This window comes from Trichoderma asperellum, chromosome 5 (assembly GCF_020647865.1).
Source record: "Trichoderma asperellum chromosome 5, complete sequence".
Lineage (NCBI taxonomy): Eukaryota > Fungi > Ascomycota > Sordariomycetes > Hypocreales > Hypocreaceae > Trichoderma > Trichoderma asperellum.
Genome location: NC_089419.1, coordinates 3,973,482 through 3,994,902, shown reverse-complemented (window position 1 = coordinate 3,994,902; position 21,421 = coordinate 3,973,482). Strand labels below are relative to the sequence as shown.

At 32.3% G+C, this 21,421-nt stretch overlaps 4 protein-coding genes across 6 annotated transcripts; all 4 read right to left on the bottom strand.

The window, feature by feature from the left end:
* Positions 1–1,729: 1,729 nt before the first annotated feature.
* TrAFT101_009447 (uncharacterized protein) lies at positions 1,730–4,551 on the bottom strand. Of its 2 annotated transcripts, XM_024901587.2 has the most exons (5): positions 4,329–4,551; positions 3,022–4,254; positions 2,659–2,944; positions 2,145–2,610; positions 1,730–2,082 (listed from the first exon to the last, which is right to left on the bottom strand). In XM_024901587.2, exons 1-4 carry the CDS (start codon positions 4,517–4,519, stop codon positions 2,158–2,160), a joined length of 2,163 nt encoding a protein of 720 aa, XP_024754418.1. In that variant the 5' UTR covers positions 4,520–4,551; the 3' UTR covers positions 1,730–2,082; positions 2,145–2,157. The 2 variants fall into 2 exon arrangements, with proteins under 2 accessions (XP_024754418.1, XP_065984770.1); XM_066128650.1 differs by having other exon boundaries at positions 1,730–2,610; positions 4,320–4,526.
* A 1,153-nt stretch (positions 4,552–5,704) lies between these two features.
* Positions 5,705–7,002, bottom strand: TrAFT101_009446 (uncharacterized protein). Its single transcript, XM_024902929.2, has 5 exons — positions 6,673–7,002; positions 6,502–6,617; positions 6,301–6,438; positions 6,096–6,238; positions 5,705–6,015 (listed from the first exon to the last, which is right to left on the bottom strand). The coding sequence occupies exons 1-5, from the start codon at positions 6,804–6,806 to the stop codon at positions 5,935–5,937; spliced, it is 612 nt and encodes a 203-aa protein (XP_024754419.1). The 5' UTR covers positions 6,807–7,002; the 3' UTR covers positions 5,705–5,934.
* A 1,371-nt stretch (positions 7,003–8,373) lies between these two features.
* On the bottom strand, positions 8,374–10,047 carry TrAFT101_009445 (uncharacterized protein). Its single transcript, XM_024901589.2, has 3 exons — positions 8,938–10,047; positions 8,789–8,890; positions 8,374–8,728 (listed from the first exon to the last, which is right to left on the bottom strand). The coding sequence occupies exons 1-3, from the start codon at positions 9,913–9,915 to the stop codon at positions 8,582–8,584; spliced, it is 1,227 nt and encodes a 408-aa protein (XP_024754420.2). The 5' UTR covers positions 9,916–10,047; the 3' UTR covers positions 8,374–8,581.
* Positions 10,048–10,236: 189 nt separating this feature from the next.
* Positions 10,237–12,570, bottom strand: TrAFT101_009444 (uncharacterized protein). 2 transcript variants are annotated; one of them, XM_066128649.1, is made up of 5 exons: positions 12,408–12,570; positions 12,266–12,351; positions 11,515–12,205; positions 10,702–11,459; positions 10,237–10,634 (listed from the first exon to the last, which is right to left on the bottom strand). In XM_066128649.1, the coding sequence occupies exons 1-5, from the start codon at positions 12,489–12,491 to the stop codon at positions 10,379–10,381; spliced, it is 1,875 nt and encodes a 624-aa protein (XP_065984769.1). In that variant the 5' UTR covers positions 12,492–12,570; the 3' UTR covers positions 10,237–10,378. The 2 variants fall into 2 exon arrangements, with proteins under 2 accessions (XP_065984769.1, XP_024754421.1); XM_024901588.2 differs by having other exon boundaries at positions 12,266–12,570.
* Between the last annotated feature and the right edge of the window lie 8,851 nt (positions 12,571–21,421).

Genomic DNA, 21,421 nt, shown 5'->3' with positions numbered 1-21,421 from the left:
TTCAACGACTCCTCTCCTTGTTTGGGTGTATCATCTGATTCGAAGAATAATGCGAGCCTGTAAAATATCTGAAACATTAAGGCTCTTTGTCCTAACATTTATTTTTATAACAACACAAAGTATCAGATAGTCATAGGGCTAATTAGGGCCTGTAGATACCAATTTTTGCATATTTAATATTCATAATGTTCTAACCCTACATGAGACAGTCGGCCAAGTACAAGCCGATGCTTGCTTGGCCTCTAGAGAGACCGACTCGCTCTTTCTAGCTTCGTAGTTTAAATAAAACTGTGACAATTTCTAAAAGCGGCTGGTCACCGTGTGCGAGCAGAGCTGATACGTCTTAACAAAAACTCGCGAGTCTTCAGCTTCTTTGATACGAGTATTGAAGACTTACTGACAACTTTGGTCGTTGGTGGTTATAGCTGCATTCCTTCAGAGCATGAGTGTAAGAATGAACTGGTCGAAGCCATCAAGCGTTCTTGTACCAATACTCTCGATATGGCGCCTGTGGCAGGTGCCCAGAAGATACTCCAGGGCTCACAACAGTAATTAGGGGCGGGGGCAATGGCTGCTAACAATGGTCCTTCAAGCTCTCTGGGCTCGGCTGCTGGGTATCATAGCGACCAGTATAGGCCTACACCACACATCATTCACTCATGGTGGAAACTATCTCAAAGCCATGCAACTTGTCGCCAATACAGAAAAGCCGGTCTTTCTTCAATGGTGGAGGATATTTTTAAGAGTCCCAGCCTTGAAATGATAAGTGACGTAGTTTTTCCACGTGCCAGTGCTTTACCCGATGCCCGTTTGCGATGGCCAAAACAACGCAGAACTGTCTCAACTCCGCGGTACTCTTCCCAACCTTGACAACGCGACCACCAAAGACATTTGCGCGGCCTGTGGGATAACAACCAGCTTCATACAGGATATTTATCCATTCTCACCGCTGCAGGAAGCATGCGTGCGGGGAAACTTGCATCAACTAAGGTCATACATCGATACTCAAATCTTCAAGATTGTTCATGGCGTAGATCCACATAAGTGAATTAAAGCATGGTCTATAGTAGCCGATGATAGTTGCATCCTCCGAACGAGATTCGTACAGAATGAGTCCGCAGGTCTAGTACAGGTCGTTTTTCACGGGAAATTGGTATGGAAAAAAGGGGCAACACTTGGCGAATGCCGCCGTATTTCCGAGCCCATGACTATACAGTCTTGTTCTACTCTATCACAGCTGTACTTGGTTGAGGGTGGCCAATCTTACTTGGCCTGGACGGCACATTACACCATGCATAATACCCGGATGCTGGATCAGTTAGCCCAAGCTGTTCGGACGGCGTATAATGGCATCTGGGTCCGTCCAAAGGTTGATCATCGCCACTACATCCGATATATCAACATGTTGGATTCTGACGCGACTCGATAATTTGGAAGGCTCAGCTGGCGCCACCGTCTTCCACTGGTTGTTTTCGTGAAACAAGACGAACGACGTCATACACTACGGATGGAACGCTCACTCGAATAGACTGTCCAAGTTCCATTTCCCAATAGGTCCAATCTTGCATCATTCTCCACATACATTCGCGCAGCTTGGGCATTGACAGTTTCAGAGCACTCATGACGAAGAGAACACAACTCTCACCTCCTAGTCATTCATATCAATATCCTTCGTCTAGACTTACTGCACAGATGCGAGAAATTTCACAAAACATCTTATTCACTAGCCCTGAAGAGGTCGAGTATATTTCTCTAACAACGCCGTATTACGGAATACACGGTGGCCATGCAGCCACAGTGTTATTGCTAGCACACTACAGAGCTCAAATTGCCCCCGTCATTACAATGGAAGAGGTCATCGACCGTCCAACTCTAAAAGGCCACGCGCAACTCAAAAGCTCGAAAGCGGAAGACAAAAAGGCTTGGGTTAAAGCATAGCTACATGGGTTAATTGGAAGTGATTTACGACAAATTGATCCTGTTAAGAGCCAATTTGCCGTCTCACCGCTATCAGCGTCAAATACGCCAGAACTTGTTCTGCAGTAAGATGCGTGAAATGCTCTTTCCATGTTTTGTAACCTTCTAGATACACAAAATTTCAGAGTAAGCTATATATAAAGCTTTATTTTTGTTCTGATGCTTACCGTCTTACCAGCTTCAGTAGCAGTAATCGTCAAGGTCTCCGAAAAAGTTTGCGGGAGGTTTTAGCATCTCCAGCCATGGTTCCCCTTGGAAGTCAACAGTATCCAGCCATGCTGCCCACTGCAGATCTTGAGTGATATTTTCCGGGTTTTGAGCATCAGTAAGCTCTGCCGATGGCGCATCGTACATATTCACGGTTTGGCTGTCCGGCAGTGATCGCGTTAAAGGCATCTCATGATTTAGGATCTGGTCCAGAGCTTTCGAGAAGATCAATTGAGCCTGTTTGCACAACTCATAATTGCCCTTTCCCGACTCAGTTAGCCAGTCGCAGCATGATATGAGAACGCTGATGTCCTGAATGATGGCCGACCTGTTCGAAGCGACAGATGGCTGTGGTTTTGGCAAGCTGGCTAGTCGAAACAATTCCAGAATCAAGACACTCGCGCATGGCATCGCGTAGAATGCCATCTGCAACTAGTTAGTCCGTATCAGTAATACAGACCTGGAACTACTTACCGTCCATTCCAAGTCGATCCTATGGGAGCCTATGAAATCTCTCTCCTTCATCACTGAGAGCACTAGCCCTAGGGTCTCGTGGGAAATTTGAATCAATGCATGACGATAGCCACTGCTTTGATTCACTAGTATCTTGTATAGAAGAAATTGGCTATACAAATACTCGAGCTTTAGGCTCAGAAGCATTAGAATGGTCGAAGGTACCATTTGGCCCCATAGCGATGGCTTATACTGCATGAAGTGAGGCATAGTCTCCCAGGTCGACGACGACCGAGCCAGTATTCCCCTTGGGTACGTCAGTCAGTTAACCAAAAAAAAAAAAAAAAAAAGGAGGGGAGAGGTGGTCTTTGTCTGGTTGCTTACTGAGCTTCATGAACGAGATCTTGAGTTATAGTTCCCAGTGACAACTCGAGGATTTCTTCACGGATCGAGCTTAGCCAAATGATCGCTCGCTGACGAGACGCTGGATGTACAGCCATGTCTTTATTCCAACCATTATCATCTAGTCGCGATATTTGTAGCTCTAACATTTCGTCAGGCCCGACGATGACCGAGTCTGAGAGGTCAAGGGGTAATTCTATGGTACAATAGCTCCTATTCAAGCGTGGTGGTCGACCGACAAACGTCGCCAGGGACTTATCTAGCTCGTGCGATAGGGAAATGGCTCGCTTTCGAAGCTCAATCAAGTATGTTGGAGTATTCATGTCATCTTGAAAGCCTCTGTGATAGTTGAGGGCGAATATGACGGACGATAAATTCCCCATTAGACGCCAGGCCTGACAAGAATCGTCACCAAAACACCAGGTGGAGAGTGTCGTGGCCAGGACCGCAAGCCACACGGATAGGTCGTTCATTTGGCCAACGCGGTTACAGAGAGCCTCGCATCGTAGACAGGCGTCAAAAGCATCACTGGACGTTGCCTTACGGTCGCCGAACCACTGGCGACCCGAAAAGTTGGTGCTGGAATTTTTGGTTGATGCAATAACCATCCCGATGAGCGCGAAATACATTCCAACAGTTTCCCATCGGATAGAACAAAGTTCCTTTTCAAGAGCGCCATCTGCGGCCGTCGTGGGCATGTTGAGTGGTCGAGAAGTGTTGTCAAAAATATCTCGAGAAGTGGCCTGGAGGCGGTTCAGTGATCGACTAGAATGAAGGTTCTGCACATTGCTCTGAATGGCGCGCCAAGCCGCCTTAGCCAAAGGACCACCAACTGGACTGTCTCCGAGATCTGTATACCAGTTTTCGACCAATTCTTCGAGGTCTGGGTGGGAATAGTGGTCAAGGAGCAGCTGCAGTAAGTTTTCACCCTCTATTACGAGAGAAGAATGCGCATGGAATGGTTGCAGCAGATGAGAAACTCCAGTACGAGTTAGGGACGTGTATTGGCGTGAAGATGTCGTTTGATCAACCTCTGTTGGTGACAAAACATAACTTTGCATGGTAACCAAACCAGTAGCTAGATCAAATGCAGCAGGAATCGACGAGGCCGAAGAAGACGTCGGCAGAGACGAGGATAAACTCGAGCGCAATACTGTCAAGCTCGATGCCTCTGCCATGGTCTCAAGCGGCCGCTGGGTAACATCGGCTGGAACGCTAAAGAGACCCGACTGGCGTGTAAGTTCTCAATCGCGGGAAAGCCGAGTGAACCAAAGACTAACATGACTTACAAAGCTGCGGCTACGTGCGACTCGCTGCGCTGGCGTCGTGCCATCGGCGCAGGGTGATAGAAGCATTGCTCTGTCAGCCGGCGTCTGGCGCAGCGAGCACATCGAGGTCGACCATGATCACAGCGCAGTTTTGATTTGCGGCAAGGCTCACACGATGACAGCTGCCCATTCCGACGGACAGTGTCAGACATATTGGCAAGAAGCAGCGTTCACCTATGGAGAGAATGTCCGAGGTTGTGCGTTTATTATACCTGGCAATTGAGCGCTGCCCCTCCCACTCCGCTTTTTTATTTTCCGTCTTTGGGCCAGCCGAGTCTTTGATCAAACTGCCAGCGTGACTTAGCCTGAGACTCAGAAGCCCTAAAGACTGTGAACGCCACTACGCTGACGGACCAGGCCTGGCTTGTAGGTGAACATCACCACGAATATGGTAAAGAATTATCAGGCCGTATCTATATTCAATGTCGTTCGTAGCACCAGATTACGGAAATGAGCTGTTGCTCCTGCCAAGCCAAAGAACTATATCAAAGGGGCCACCACCATCTTGTGCAATAATTAAATGTCATGTCAGATTTGATAAAATCAATTGCATCTTATGTCCCTATGCTGTTTCATATAACAACGAGAATCCTTACACTCTATGAGCAGGTCTTGAATGGATCTTCTGTTCGTGACACATCTTGCTTCGACCTAGGACCCAGGATATCGCCTGTTACTGTTGCAGAGCGAATCGCCCACCGAATGTCGGACATATGCATATAAAAAATCCCTTAAAACGACCGTTTTTATTCTTGCTTGCGGACTGTTTTCCCCTTGTAAATCGTAAGATCACCTTCATGAGCATTTTTATAATAATTTACAGATCCATTAGGATTTGCTAAGAAAGTTATTATTGGTTTATAGGACATAGTTTGTTCGGCCGAGTCCTAATCAAGTTGGGGTACTTCCTTGCAGTGTCGTTATAAGAGGACTCTATGTTGGTGGCCTTGCAAAGAAATGGAAGGCAGTCGTCATCTCAATGCAGATATCTTCGTCTTTAATTGTATTTTCTCTGGAGCTAGAGCTTCATCAATGATTTATTTAGGGATTGATTATACGGCACCCCGTTTTAAATAGCCAGCACCCCATTCACTGTACATACACTGTACATAAACGTCCTCCTCCCAGCCATAAATACTAAAATACTTGGTATACCGCTAATTTTGGCCATTAGCCCTTACTTACCCGCTAACTCTAACTACTAACCGATGACTCCTAACCACTAATTTGATGCAATAGAGGTGTATAAGTGCTATAATATTGCTGTAGTAGGATAAGCATTCCAGCTGTAATTTAGCGGTATAAATATTATAATGCAGTAATAAAATATACAAATACCGTGTTAAATAATAAATTTGCACTGTATAAGCACTATCTTATACAATGTTTTAACTGATGCTAGTACACCTATAACGATTGCAAAGTCTACGACCATGAAAAATTCAGAAAGGTAACCAATCTTGTATCTCATGTAAGGGAATACTATTGGCTTGATTACGACAGCTGATCTAGTTAGCATATAAAACATTTGCTCCTAATTGCAATGCTGCGCTAGACTGGCAGATAATTACAGTTCATCGTGGTTTTTATATTTGTCTTTGCTAGAAACATCACGATCGCATCGGGAGTCGCAAATCTCCTCATAACCCTTCTTTTGTTAGCAAGCGATCACAAGTTCTCAACGATAACATCCATAGATACCGATTCCGGTAGCATTGGGTCACTTACAATCAACTTGCCGGGCTTGCCAGCAGCTTCGCAGTCTTCGGCCAAGGCTATACGGTGAGCAACAGACCAAATGAAACTCTCAGGGCTATGGTTAAAGACTATGCGAGCATGGGGGGTCTTTCGAGCATACAACTCAATGAGATCTGCAAGTTATTAGCCTTTAGTCCTGAATTTCCGCGAAATGCGCCAAGATTTTGAACTTCACCTTCAAAGCGCTCCACGATAGGCTCCAAAGTTGCCCCACGAATGCCAAAGCCTACTGCGGTAACATCCCAGTTGACTCCGCTCTGGTCCATACGATCCTCAATCTCGCTGATGGGGACTTCAACACCAGCCCAGACGGCTTGTAAAATTTAGCACGCTACCCAACAGCCAAAAGAGAAAGAGAAAGCTGTAAAGCGCCTACCATGGACATTGTATCCAGCCTTGACCAGATTCGCGGTCTCGTTGCGAATGCCAATCTCGACACGGAGAGGATCCCAACCTTGGGCGAGAACGAGGGGATGATAGCCGGGAAAGCCACTACTATAATATCAGCATCGAATTTCAAGGTTAGTGACTTAATGTAAGTTCTAACGTGTAGAAGACATTCACTTCGCGACATTGGCGAATTGTAGGGGCCATAATTGTGGTTGGCATAACTGTACTTGATATAGGAGCAGGGGTTGGCACTGCCGCAAGGAGAGATACGAGGTTCTGAATGGAAGTCATGTTTGTAATCGTATTGTAGTTTGATAATGAGAAAATAAATTAGGATATCGGGTCGGACAACCCAAATGCTTCTGACAGTCAAAAGTCTGGGCTATAGAGATTTTTAGATCGTCGCTGGCGACTTGCTTGTTTCAAGATCATTTGGATAAGGACAAGGAGGAGCTTTTATAAGCTAATCGCAAGTACAGTGGGATGCAGCGACTTTTTAATCCTTGCCAGGCAGAAAGGGTATGCTAGCCAGTTTAAACAGACGATATTACGCTGCTTTTATACAATTATACCTATGTAGTATTTTAGCGCAATATACTGCTATAATATAATAAGATGACTGCTAGATTATAACAAGTAAAGCGCTATAATATTGGTGATTGAATGTATTCTAAAAACAGCAATCTATTACACTCCTATTATAGCTAGACAGATTATAATGTTGCTTATATAACTATTTAAAAAAAAAAAAACCTGACAAAGATTAAAAATTCACTAAATCCAACTATAGTATCTTGTATAATGAATATATTACAGAGAGTCTTGCCGACGGTTCTATTTCAGGCTTGCCGTGTCGAATGGACAGTAGAGTTATTGGCAACTCCAAACGAAGTGATAAGGGGGATACGTAGTACTAACTTGCGGGGACGTGAAAGCGGAGATGGAGCCGCTATCCGCTTATTAAGCGGACACTTAGCTACTTTGGCTGGTATGAACCCTGGAGGAAAAGAATACCTATTTGAGGGTTCATAACACCCCCAAAATGTATTTTTAATTCCATGTCGGAAATTTTGCGCGCTTATTAACTTTACAGTACCTTATGGCTCGATGCTTCAAACTAGTAGAGATGCTCCTAGTTCTAGGACGACCTGAAACAGGAGGCACTGCTCTTCCTTGAGCTTTGGAGGGATAGTGTCGGGGGGCAACGGGGGTACGCCTTGGTTATAGGCCAAGTGTGGTAGGCAAATATGGAACAAAAAGGATGTCAAAAATGTCATGCCATTTCAAGACTACCGTTGATACGGAAGATAGCGTCTTCTTGGCAGATCCTGGGTTTCTTCCAGCATCTAGCAAAGCAACCATATACCTCATGAAAAGGTGCAAAATCCGGCATTAATAGTAACGACTATACGAAAGCACTTCGGCAGAAAAGGAGCATGACTCTTTGGAGGTAATTCGAAAAAGTTCTCGTTCTAGGCTGTAGAGCGCAAGTACCATGTATGTATATTACGGGTCGGCCCGCGATGCTCTAGCCTTGATGGAAAATCTCGAACATGTCCGTCGCCCTGCTATGAATAGACGGGTTTCTTGCCAGCGCTTCTTTCCCCCATATGGAAGACAAAGCCAGGGTTTGAAAACTTATAGCCAAGGGCCTCTCATGACCTATGCACCTTATTAGATCGCAATGAGTGACAAGAGAGGGTTTGTCACGAAGCAATTATGGATCTTAATTAAGCTCTCCCTGCAAGTTCCTTATTTTACGGGAATCTAAAACGCACGAGAAGCTTTTCCATGGCCGATGGAACTCTTTCATTTTCAATGGTCTGTCCGCATTACCTAAAATACTAACTCTTTTAACCTTCGGTCAATGATCATCTAAAGCCCCTAGCTCAGAGAAAACTACCATTTAATTTGGCCCATATTGCATTTTTCAGTGGTTTAATGAGAACAAGTGAAAGAATAAGGCAATTATAATATATGACAGTTTAGATATCACTGCAATATTGATCCTACTTCGTATGTATACTACTTCGAACGTTCTGTCATATTTGACTTCACTAACCAACTCATATGCCCGACTCCTTCAACTGGCCAAAGAAGGTGCGGACGTCTTGGACCCATAGATCGGGTTGACAAATAGCAGGGAAATGCCCGCCCTCATCGTGCTTGTTAAAATAAACCAAGTTCGTTGTCCGCTTGACCCACTCCATGGGCTGTTCAGACGTCAGCATAATATTACTGCTACTACCTCACGGATTTAAATCAGCACTTACGGCGAAGGCAAAATCTCCAATTTTAGAGAATGGTCCTTTTGACCAGCCCCATTCAGACACTCCTGTCGGAACGCGACTTGGCGGAAAATCCATGACATCAGGCTTTCAATTGTTAGTACAGCACATTAAAAGGATGAATAAAAACGAACCTTGAAAAATTCTAAATATGCCCGACAATTTGCATACGGCCCCGGAATCCACAGCATCATAGCATCAGTGATCAGCTGCTCAAAGCTATATTCAAAGCCGTCACTAGTGGAATTGTTAACGTCCCAATACCAACCGAGCAGTCCAACTGGACTGTCACCAAGAGCCTGAGACAGAGCTAGCGGCTTTTGTGCATGAACCGTTGCGTAGGCCCAGTGAGATTCGAACCAAGAGTCGTACGAGGCAATGTAAGCAGATTCTTCGGTGCTTGCCTCTCCTTTTGCCTGCAGGGCCCGGTCGCCAGGAGTTGGTGGAGCAATGAAAAAGTCGGTCATATGGCCAATTATGCTATCCTTAACTTCATTTACCATCCACATGCCGATAAACCAGCCTATATCAGTGGTGACAATTCCATACTTTTCGTAACCAAGCTGAAGCATGAGGGCGTCTAATGCTCGAGCCAGCGCCCGAGGGCCTAGTCCTGACCGCTTGGGAGCCGGGCTTAAGCCAAACCCAGGGAGGTCGGGTGCGACAATGTCAAATGACTGTTCTAAGTGCTCGCCTAATGGTCTGACAACCTTAGACCATTCAAGGAGAGTTGAGGGCCAACCATGCAAGAGTAACAGTGGAATGGCGTTATGAGTAGGCGAGCGCTGATGAATGTAATGGAAGGAAATAGGGTCAGTGTACTCGTCACTGCCTGGAACTGTTGTCGCAAAGTGATTGAAATCATCATTCATTTTCCTTTCCACGCTTCTCCAAGAGTATTTTGTGCTCCAATAATCTGCAACGTCTATGAGAGCTCTGGAAGGAGGCCCCTCAATGGTCCATTGGTCTGATAGTCCAAATGTGGGTCTATAGTCCCTGACCTTTCTGAGGGTCATCTCAAGGAAGGAATCATCCAGCTCGACATTGAATGGCTGAGGGTAAGGGCCATCCGGAAATTCAAAGGCCATCAGCTTATGGTTAGAAATAACCATGATGAGTGATGATAGCAGATAGACTGTTCTTCATAAATGTTAAGATGATATATATGGCCGAAGAATGGAAGGAAACCAGCAATTAGAACAGAACAACTGTCCCTTGGAGAACAGAATCATATTATAATTTCTACGGACCCTTTGTAGATACATCCCGAGTCGCTAAATACAAACTTTATATGGTGATGGTGGTTTTATTGTTTATAAGCGGATTGCAAACAAATCAGCTCCGATAATGGGCAAAGTATGGAATACGGAGTACATGTAGCCGGAGATGCATGATTAATGCGGCTCTGCCCGCTTTGTAAGCGGGATTCGTTTTGCAACGCGGAGTACTAACTTGCGGGGAAGCACGGTTGCAACTTGCAAGCATTTATAAAACTTCTAGCGCTCTGTTTATTCAATATTGACTACATCGAAGATATTTCATACCATCTGGCACTTACAGCTATGAGCTGTTTGCTCACGCTATTATATCTACACTGTTAGGCCCATGACGGATGGCACATTCTGCGAGGCGGACAATCTCCCCAAAGAATGAATCTAGCAAATCTAACTGCATTCTTTCGATTGCGCTTACTTGTCGAATATGCATTCCCTTTATCAGACTCGGAAGCAATTTTAATAATTCCAAGTCTGAATTTGCTTCAAATCCTGGATTATACAGAAGGTTACAAAAGATCGTTATGGTGGCCCACATGGGATAGAAAATGATTAACCTGGAATGACAATATAGTCAGCAGCATGAAATACGAGGCAGCATTGAACGGCCAAGTCACACCATACCAAAATGATTCTCTATGAATGTCCCAAAATGCAACCTTAAGAAGCCGCAACGTGGATCGGCTGCCCTGCACCGACAACGCCAAACTAGAGTGAAGCGCAGTTTCTTGTGCATCAACTCCATTATCTCGCCAAGCCTGACAGCGGCCGCAAGCCCGGTGAATCGTTGCGAGCAAAAACAAATACTCAAAGTGGACGAATACAACATACATGCCTAAGCTCTGGGGAACGTTGCTCTCAACGACACCCGTGACTTTTGACAGGCATGGCCTAATATTCGAAGGCACAGAAATTCTCCAAGATTCAAGTTCAGCATCAAGCTCGCGGATATCGCGCAGCAGTTGCGCATCTGGCTTTGTCAAAGCGCTGTACGAGTATAGAACGGTAAAGACCTTGGATTTCAACTTGGTCAGTTCAAGGTCACAAGGAAAAAGGTCCGGGGATGACTGCCAAGAACATGGCTCCATGGCTGCCTGCTGTATAGAGACGCAACCAGCATACTCTCGAGGGATTGTCAGATCGCAGAGGCTATCGTCTATGACTGGAGGTTGCCCAGACCGTAATGAGATATGCTTATCAAAGAAATAGCACAACCAAAACAACCCACGAAGGTGTTCAACAATGCACTGTCCTCTAACCGTGTCGGTTCCTACTCCTGTGTCCGGTCTTACATGTGCCCGGAAAAGCGACACACATCGCCAAGAAATCGAGTGAAGAAGAGTGGCAGCCTGAAGCTGGCCACAAAAGTCCCGATATAGTAACTAGGTAAAAGCTGTTAGTTGGTCAGGCAAATCGCCTTTTGAAGTGTTCTCTCACCAGCATAATTGATGCTTGAAGACCATCAATTGTCGGCGCTGCCAGCACAGACAAAATTGACTGCTCAGCTCTGTCGGCACATAATGCTGCATTATTGGAAAGAACGGCTGTCTGCTCTGGCTCAAGAACCGACAAGGCGGCTGTAAAAGCGAGGATGCAGGTTTTTGCATTTAAAACATCTCTTCCAAGAAATGAAGGAGTATCCTCATAGGCTAGACTAACAGTTCGTTGGAATAGCGTCTCTTGAATAATTGGGAAGACCAACCGCAAGGGCGATGCCTTGTATATGGAGATGTAAGCTTCGATTATATGCCGAGGGGGTAGCGCGTCCCAACCCGCCGAATTGATGGTTTGATGACAAGTGGGAATCGCTCGGTCATGCTCGATCATAGTGTTGAAAGCTGTGAATGCCTCAACACCAACGTGCCGCTGGATCCAGAGCCGCGTCTGTTTAGAAAAGACGGGAATGCCGTTCCGTGAGCTAATGTCCCCTAAATTGTATCCTGCAAAATAAAATCCACCATAGGATATATCATCAGTTGATTCTTGAAATCTTGCCTCCGTGGGCTCCACACCATCACCCAAAGCTTGTTGGCCATCTGGGATAACGTCGGAGGATAGCAAATTGTGGTCTTGAAGATATAGGTCCGTTCCAAAGAGTAGTGATATGCCCATCTGAGATGTTGTCGAGCTAATTTATTATTATTAGGGCTTATCATATCTCGTGTTGAATGGATTGCAAAGAACCAACTCCTCTTGCTGATCTTCATCGTAAACGCAAGCCAAATTGCGGTACTCGCACCATTCACATCGCGGTCTGGCTCCGTCACAATGGATCTTTGGGATCTTTCAGACACCTCTTCTGAAGTAATACCGAGAGGGCGAAGCAATACCTTCTTAGAACGACAAGAGCCGCACGCTTTCCTTTTCGGCATATTATGATGGTGACGAAAGAAGCATGAAGTCTCTCGAGTCATTCAGTTTCTTTTGAAGTTCTTATAATGCGGGGTTTGACACACAAATTATACCAGTTAAAGAGGCGGTGCTTCCGGCATGTGACTTGCTTGGCCATGAACTGTGGGGATTGCAACCCACGACTCGCTTAGGTGATTGGTTAGGAGTTAGTAAAATAAGCCATCTATGGCATGTTTGCATCGATCCCGCGCAGTCAAGGTAGAGTTTCAAAGAATATATATTAAGAAATAGTAATCAACGGGTTAATTAACAATAAGCTTCGCCCTTAATTAAGCCAACTATTATAATAAAGTTAAAACAGAATTTATATATTTATTCTTATAATAGCTTTTAAAAAACAATACTATATTATAACTTAAGTTATACTAAAATTTGTAAATTATATTAATATATAATATATATTTTTATAAGTTTTATATATATTTATTATTTAATATTAAATGTTTTAGTTTAGAACTATATTTAAAAAGTTAATCCTGGTTTAATATATAAAAAAGTATACTACTATACTACTATAACTAAAAATAATCTATTAATACTAGCAGCTTAAGCTAGTACTAGTATTAATAATAGCTTATAGACTTCTAGCTTTATTATAAAAATCTCCTATTCTATAAGCTTTATGCTAAAGCTGTTATAGCTAGGGATTGTAAGGCCTCTTGTGCTAGGCGTGTTAGTCTAACAAAAACATTTTGTTCCAGGCTTATTGGCATACAATAACAGGTATTACAAACATCAAGGGCAACTAACTCCTCTATAAGCTTAATTTAGCAGGGCTTATTTAGGTAGCTAGATAAGGACTGTAAAGCCTATAGGGATTAAGCATAGCCCGAATCTATAACTGTTGCTTTTTGTTATAACCTAACTTTTGGTTATTATTTATTATATTTTATTAATTCCAGGTATATTTCTTATAGTTGTAAAGGCTATTTAAGTTTTATATTATTTTTATAAGGGTTTTTTATTTAATAAATATTATTTATTAATTTTATATTTTAAATTTATATATAAAATAAATTAATTAAATAAAATTAATAAAAGTTTTATAATTAAATATAATTATTATAATTAATTTTTTTATAAAAAAGTTAATAAATAATAAATTTAATTATTAAACTATAAAAAATATTTTATATTTATAATATATAAAGTAATTAATAGAGATATATAACTATTTTACTATAGATATATAATCTTATAGATATATAATTGTTTATACTTTTTTATTAACTGAAAAAAAAAATATTAACTTAAATAAAATTCTACTGCCTTTACCTTAAGTACTATTATTTTATAGCTTATAGCTATTTTAATTTATAATTTAAAAAATATATATAAATATATTAAGCTTTTTTATTTATAAATTAAAAATATACTTTTACTTTTTTAATTTATAAATTAAAATAACTTATAATTACTTTTTTTTTATAATATTAATGCTTTTATTTAATTTATAATATTTATTTTTTAAAGTATAAGCTTTAAATAAGCTAAATAATAGGAAAGCTTAAGTTTTAGTAATTAATTTTTAAAAAAAATAAAGCTGTAAAGTTTATTTTTAAAATATTAATATTAATAATAATAATAGTAAAAAATATTATAATAAATTATAAAACTAAATTATTAAAATAAACTTTAAAAATAACTGTATTAAAGCTATTAAATTATATTATTTTAATTATTTTATAAATAATTAACCTTAGCTAATAGTTTAACTTTAAATATTAATTAATATTATAAATATAATAATTATAATATGTTTAATAACCTTTTTATTATATATTTATAAAGATTTTTAACTTTATTATTTTTTTATAAATTTATAAAATACCTATAAGCTTTTTTAAAACTTTTACTTTAATTATAATATATATTTTTATAGTAACTTCCTTTATAAATAACTACAAAAGTAGTAGGTTAAAGAGCTTATATTAGGCCTAGAGTAAAATATTTTCTTTTTCTTAAGCTAAAATTATTGTTTTTTTTTAAACTAGCTGTTAATAAAAATAAAGGCTAAGTTTAAAACTATTATAAGTATTATATAAAAAGTTATTAATAAAAGTTAAAGATTAACTATAGACTTTATTTAGTTATTTAAATATATATAAATATAGTAAAAAAAATAAAGCTAGTTGCCTTTAAGCTTAAATATATATAATTTCCTTTTATTATATTTACTGCCTTGTTTATTATTTATATAATTACTTTAAATATTACTTATATTAATAAATATTAATTTATTTTTTATTTAAAAGTTTATATTACTAAAACTTAAATTAATTTTAAATTTATTTATTTTTAATACTCTATACTTTTAATTAAAGCTTTTTTTAATATAGTAAATATTTTTATAAAAGAAAATAAATTTAATATTATTTAATAAAATAAATATTTTTATAAAAGATAGTAAATAAGATTTTTTATTTAATATAATTAATTTAAATAACTTTATACTTTATAAAGTATTAATATATAAATATAAAAATTATAAAAGTATAGTTATAAATAAATAATAATTATTAAAGCTTTAAAAAAAAGTAAATAGCTTTTAAAGTATTATAAAAATTTAAATTATAGCTAATATAACTATAAATATAATATAATTACTTTTATATACCTTTTATATTACTACTTTATTATACTTATAAAAGTAATTATTAAATTAACTAGTTATTAAATTAATATTTATATATATAATAGTTATATTATAATAAAATAAAAATACTTTAATATTATATTTATATAAAAAAATATTTATAATACTTAAGTATAAATTAATTATAAAAAGCTTAATAATTATATACTTACTATAATATTAATTAAGTATTTTAATAAAAAATAAATTTTATATTTTATTAAAAATATATATTAATTTTTTAATTATTATTTTATTAAAAAGCTTAAGATTATTATTATTAATTTTAGTAATTTAATAAAAGTTATTTTTAATAATTAGTTTTTTAATATATAACAATAGCTTTATATATAGTATATTTTTTTTAAATATTATATTTAAGTTTAAGTAAAAATAAATACAAATATAAAAGAGTAGTAGTAGCTTAAGTAATAGTAATAATAAAAATATTTTTTTATAATTATAAGTAAAGCTTAATATTATAAATAAATAGTTTATTAATACTTTAGTTAATAAAAAAAGATTTTATATTTATTAAAATATTTTACTTATATAAAAGTATATACTTTATATTAAAATAAAAAAAGTTTATAAATAAATATAAAAGAACTTTTATATAAAGTTTAATAATTACTAAATAATTTTAAACTACTTATATAATATTTATTTATTAATTAAAGTTTAATAAATATATTACTTTATTATTATTATTATAATTTTAATATTTATATAACTTTTAGTATTAAAGTATATAATAATAATATAAAAAACTATTTTTTAAATAATATAATTTATTTTTATTAATTTATTAAAGTATTATAAAATATAATATATAATTAAAAGTATAACTTTAAAAATATATATAAATAAAACTAGGTTTTAATTAATTATAAATACTTAAGGTTTATTAATAAATATTTGAATAAATTATTAACTATAATATTATTAAAAAAGCTTAAATTTATTAATAAATAATATTATATAATATATTTATTTATATTTATAATAAAAAAGCTATTTTTAATTTAGCTAGGTAATTATAATAATAATTATATTATTTTTATTAAATTTAAAATCCTCTGCTATTATAAAATTTATAAAAAGCTAGCTTTTAAAATTAGTTTTATTAAATAAAAGGTTTATTTATATTAATTATTATAAAAGTTAGTATTTATAAATTTATATTATTAAATTTTAATTTTAAAATTATTATTATATTATAAAAAAAGTTAAAAAATATTAAATAATTTATTTTAATATAATTAGCTATTATAATAAATAATTAAGCTTTTAATAAATTAATTAATTAAGCTATTAATTAAATAAAAATATAATAAACCTTATAAAAATATAATTAACAAGTAAATAATTAAAATAAATTTATATTTATTAAAAAAGCCTAGAAAAGTATATAAAATAATAATATAGTATTAATTAGCTTTTTAATTTAACTATAAATATATTAAATAAATAAAACTTTAAATTTAAAAAAATAATAAAAGTTTACTTAAGTAATTAAAAAATATAGTTTAATATTTAAAAAAGAAAAAATTAATAAAAGTTGTTTAAAAAAAATAATTTATAAATAAAAATAAGTTAATATTTTTAATTTATAAATTAAAGTAATAGCAAGAGTTTATTTAATTTATAAATTAAAAAAAATATAAAAAAATATTTAATTTATAAATTAAAAAATAAATAAAAGTTTAAGTATATTTTTAAAAATAATTATTAGCTTTTATAAAATTAATAAATATTTATTTTTAAAAGGCTTTAAAATATAAAAATAGCTATTAAAGCAGCTGGCTTTATTACTTAACCTAAAAAATATTTATAAAAATAACTTTTTTTTAATTAATAAAAAAATATAAAAAGTTATATATTTATAAGGTTATATATTTATAATAAAATAGTTATATATTTTTATTAATTGCTTATTTATAATACTATATTAACATTATATAAAATAATTAAATAAACAAGGTTTTATAATATATAATTAATATAATAGTTTTATTTTAAAATTTATAAAAATTACTTTATTTTATATTAATTATAAATTTATATTAAAAGCCTATAAACTACTTTATAATAATTTAAATATAAAAAATAATTAAATTTTAGCTAAAAATATAATTAAATTATAAATAAAACTTAAGGTATAACTTAAATTTATATAAGATTATATAAAATATTATATTAACTATATAAAAATTAAAAAATTAACTTTTTAAAAAAAATAGAATTTATTTACTATAGCACTTATATAATAAAAAGTTATTAAATATAAAAATAAATTAGCTAACTAATAAACTAGATTTTAAAAAACTTAAACTATTTAAAATTTTAAAAAAAAATTAAAAAAGTTAAGTATAAGTTAAATATATTTAATAATATAAAATTAAAAACTGCTATTTTTTATATTTTATTATTAAAAAAAGTATTAATAAATAAAAAAACAAGCAAGCTTATTATAAATAAAATTATTATTTAAAATAAAAAAAAAATTAATAAAATAACTTATATATAAATAAATAAAAAAATAAATAAAAAAGAATATTTTATAAAATAAAAAAAAAGTATAATTTATTTAAAAACTTATAGGTTTTAGAAAAAAAACTTAAAAAAAATACTTAAGCAATTTTATAAAAATATTATTAGTTTTTAAAAATAAAAATAATAACAAGTTTAAGTTAAATATAAATCAATTAATATTATTAATAATAAAAAATAAACTAGCAGTAGAATTAAGCTTTAATATTATAGCTTAATAAATAATTACTTTTACTTTTTTATATTTTACTTTCTTTAGCTTTTTTAAATTATTAATTTTTTATATAATAGTATATATTGTTTTTTTTAACTATAATTATTTTTATTTTTAAAAATATTTAATTTTTATATTAATAATTTTATATTTTTCTTTAGTTTTTTTTAAAAAAAATATTATAATATTTTATTTTTAAATAAAACTTTTTATAAATATTTATTATAATTATTAATTAAAGAATTAAAATTATTAAAAAAAAAAAACTAATATAATAAAAAAAAAAAGTAAATACTTATATTTAATTAAATAAAGTCTTAAAAACAAGACTAATAAAAGAAAACTATTATATTATAACCTAACTCTTATAGTTATAATAGTAAACCTACTATATAAAAATAGCTAAATTAACTATAATTTAATAAATTAATTAAAAGTAAATTAATAGCTTATTTATTAATTTAATATAAAATTAATAAAAAATAAATTAATTTTTAAAAAAATTAATAATTATTTTTTTTAATTTTATTTAAATTAATTAAATATATAAGTTTATTTTTTATATTTATTTAAATAACTTAAATAATTAATTATTAATATAATTTTATATTTATAAATTAAAAAATATATTTAATTTCTACTAGTAATTATTATTATAATATTATTGCCTATAGGTTTTTTAACCTATCTGCTAATATAAACCTAAAGAACTTATTTTAGGTTTATCCCTTAGGAATTTACCCTATACTAACTATTTAGTATATAGTTTGTTATAAAAAGATTAGGCCAATAACTACTATTATAGCAGTTACTGTAACAGAACCAGCTGCTTTATAAGGGATCTATCTGTTACAATACACCAGGTTGTAACAATATATACTAAATATATAACTTTACTTCTTATACTTATTTCAATAACTTAAATAACTACCTAGTTATTAATAACAGACTTAAAATTAAAATATATTTTTAACTTTTGTTTAGTAGTAACAAGTAGTATAATTATTATATTGCTGTTATAACCTGAACATTCGTTCATACATTAGCTAAGCAAGAGTATATACTCTAGGAATAACTATAGACCGATAGACCAATTACAAAAAGATTATAGTTTACAGACATCCCTATTAAATTATTAAGTGAGCTATTATAAGCCTATATAAAAGTAATTTAACCATAAGCCATTTAAAATAACTTACTATATAAAAACCATTTATTATGCTTATTAAATAAAACTTAAATAATTAATTATTAATATAGCACTTTTAAATAATAATTAAATTAGTTATTTATAACCTTATTAGCTATATAACTGCATTATTTATAAGACTTTAACTTATCTCTTTACTAATATAAACTTAATATTAAGTTTATAGATTAAGAACCTACCCTATACTTAAGTATAATAGTATAGGTTAGGATATTATATATTAATAACTTTTATTTAGAAGATCTTTTAAAATCTTGTAAGTAATTAAATTACTATAATTAAAAATAATACTGTAGCTCTTTAAATTACTCTAGCATTTACTGCAACCTTTAAACCTATTAGATTTATTAATGTAAATAGCGATCTTGCTATAAGCTATAAGCCTGACTAAAATAATCTAGAGGGAGATGCTTTAAAGGAATATCTTTAAGATATATTTTAAGTTAATAAGTAATTAATTAATACTTTAAATAATAAAAAAAAAAAATTAAAAAAAATATAAGAATTTTTATTAAGCAATAACTACCTTTTATATTTAATAAAAAGATTAATAAACTTAAATTTTTTTAAATTTAGCTTAAGGCTTACTTTATAGACTTTAAGAATATAATTAATATTAAAGATAAAAAAGTTTTTTTTATAGTATTATACCTTAAGGGAACTGTATTTAAGTAGTTTTAACTTATATAAGATAAATATCTTAAGGATTTAATTAATCCTCTGCCTGCTGTTAAAAAAGTATTTAATAATTTTAAAGAATTTAAAAGAGAACTTATAAAAGCATTTAAAGATGTTAGAAAAGTTTAAATAGTTAAAAATAAACTTATAGAAGTATTTTAAAAAGGAAAATGCTTTAATTATACTGTAAAATTTAAAGACCTTGCCTTTTAAATTAAATAAAGACAAGCTGTATTTATTAAATAATTTTATAATAGACTTAAGAAAAGCATTAAAAAAAAAGTCTATAATATTAACTAAATTTAATATAACCTTTTATTTTTTATTAAAAAATATATTAAAGTTAATAATCTTTTATATAAACTTAATATAAGCATTTATAATAATTAAAGAAATAGAGGTAGGAATAATAAATAAATTACTAAAAATAATAATAGTACTCCAGGACCTATAAATATTAGTATAATTTAGAAAGATAATAAAAAGAAAGACTTTAAATATTATAATTATAAAAAGCTAAACTATATAGCAAGAAACTGCAGATTACCTAAAAAGTCTACTATTCTACTACTAAAAAATAATTATGCTATAAAAAAAGATAGCAAGACTATTTTAATAATAAAAAAAGACTTTATAGCTAAAGAAAAAAATAAATACCCTTACTATTAATTAAAAGCTAAATTATTAAATAATTTTAATACATTAGCTAAAGAATTTAAAATACTTAACTAATAAATAATCCTTTAAAAAGACTTTTAATTAATTAAAAATATAGATAAAGTAAATATTAAGATAGATAAAGATTTTAAATAGTAAAACTATAGATATAACTATAAGCATAATAATAATATCTAGAGATAATATAATAACCTAACCCTAGAAGTTAATTAACTATTTAAATTTTAAAATTGCATTATTAAAGCCTAAGAACCTTTTAAGAATAACACTCCTTTATTTCTATATAGATAGTTATTTAAACTCTAATAGTAAGAAATAGAAAGATAACTTATTCTTTAAGCTATTATACTAGACTAAGCCTTATAATAAAACCTTAGTTATAAAAAAAGATTTAAAGATGTTAATTATATTAATTTAGACTATCTAAAATACTATTATATTAGCTGGGTTAACTGTATTATATATTAATATATAGAATATTTTAATAACAAAAGGAAGTATAATATCTTTCTTATTAAGATTCTATTTTTTTTTATTATTTATATATACTCTTGTATATGCTTTTTATTATAGGACATTAAGTAAAGGTTTAGATCCCTTAAGGTAGTTGTCTTAAGAAAAGGAGAATATATAAAATTAAATAAGTTTACAGAGGCTTATAAAAAAGCCTTCTACAAATATTATAAAGCTTAAAAACTCTTTATATAGTATAAAAGAGAAGATGCTTAAGAAGAATGCAATAAAATTAATTTTTTTAACTATAAAAATCTAAAATATATATAATATGCGGAAATTAAGATTTTAAACTAGTATAATTTAAAAAATATAGACAGTCTTCTGTAAGAGGGTAATAAAAAGATTTAAAATATATTATATCTTTTAAACTAAATAATAAATATAATAGTAAGGAAGAAGAAAAAAGAATATTTAAAAAAATGTTATATAATATATTTTTAAACAGAGA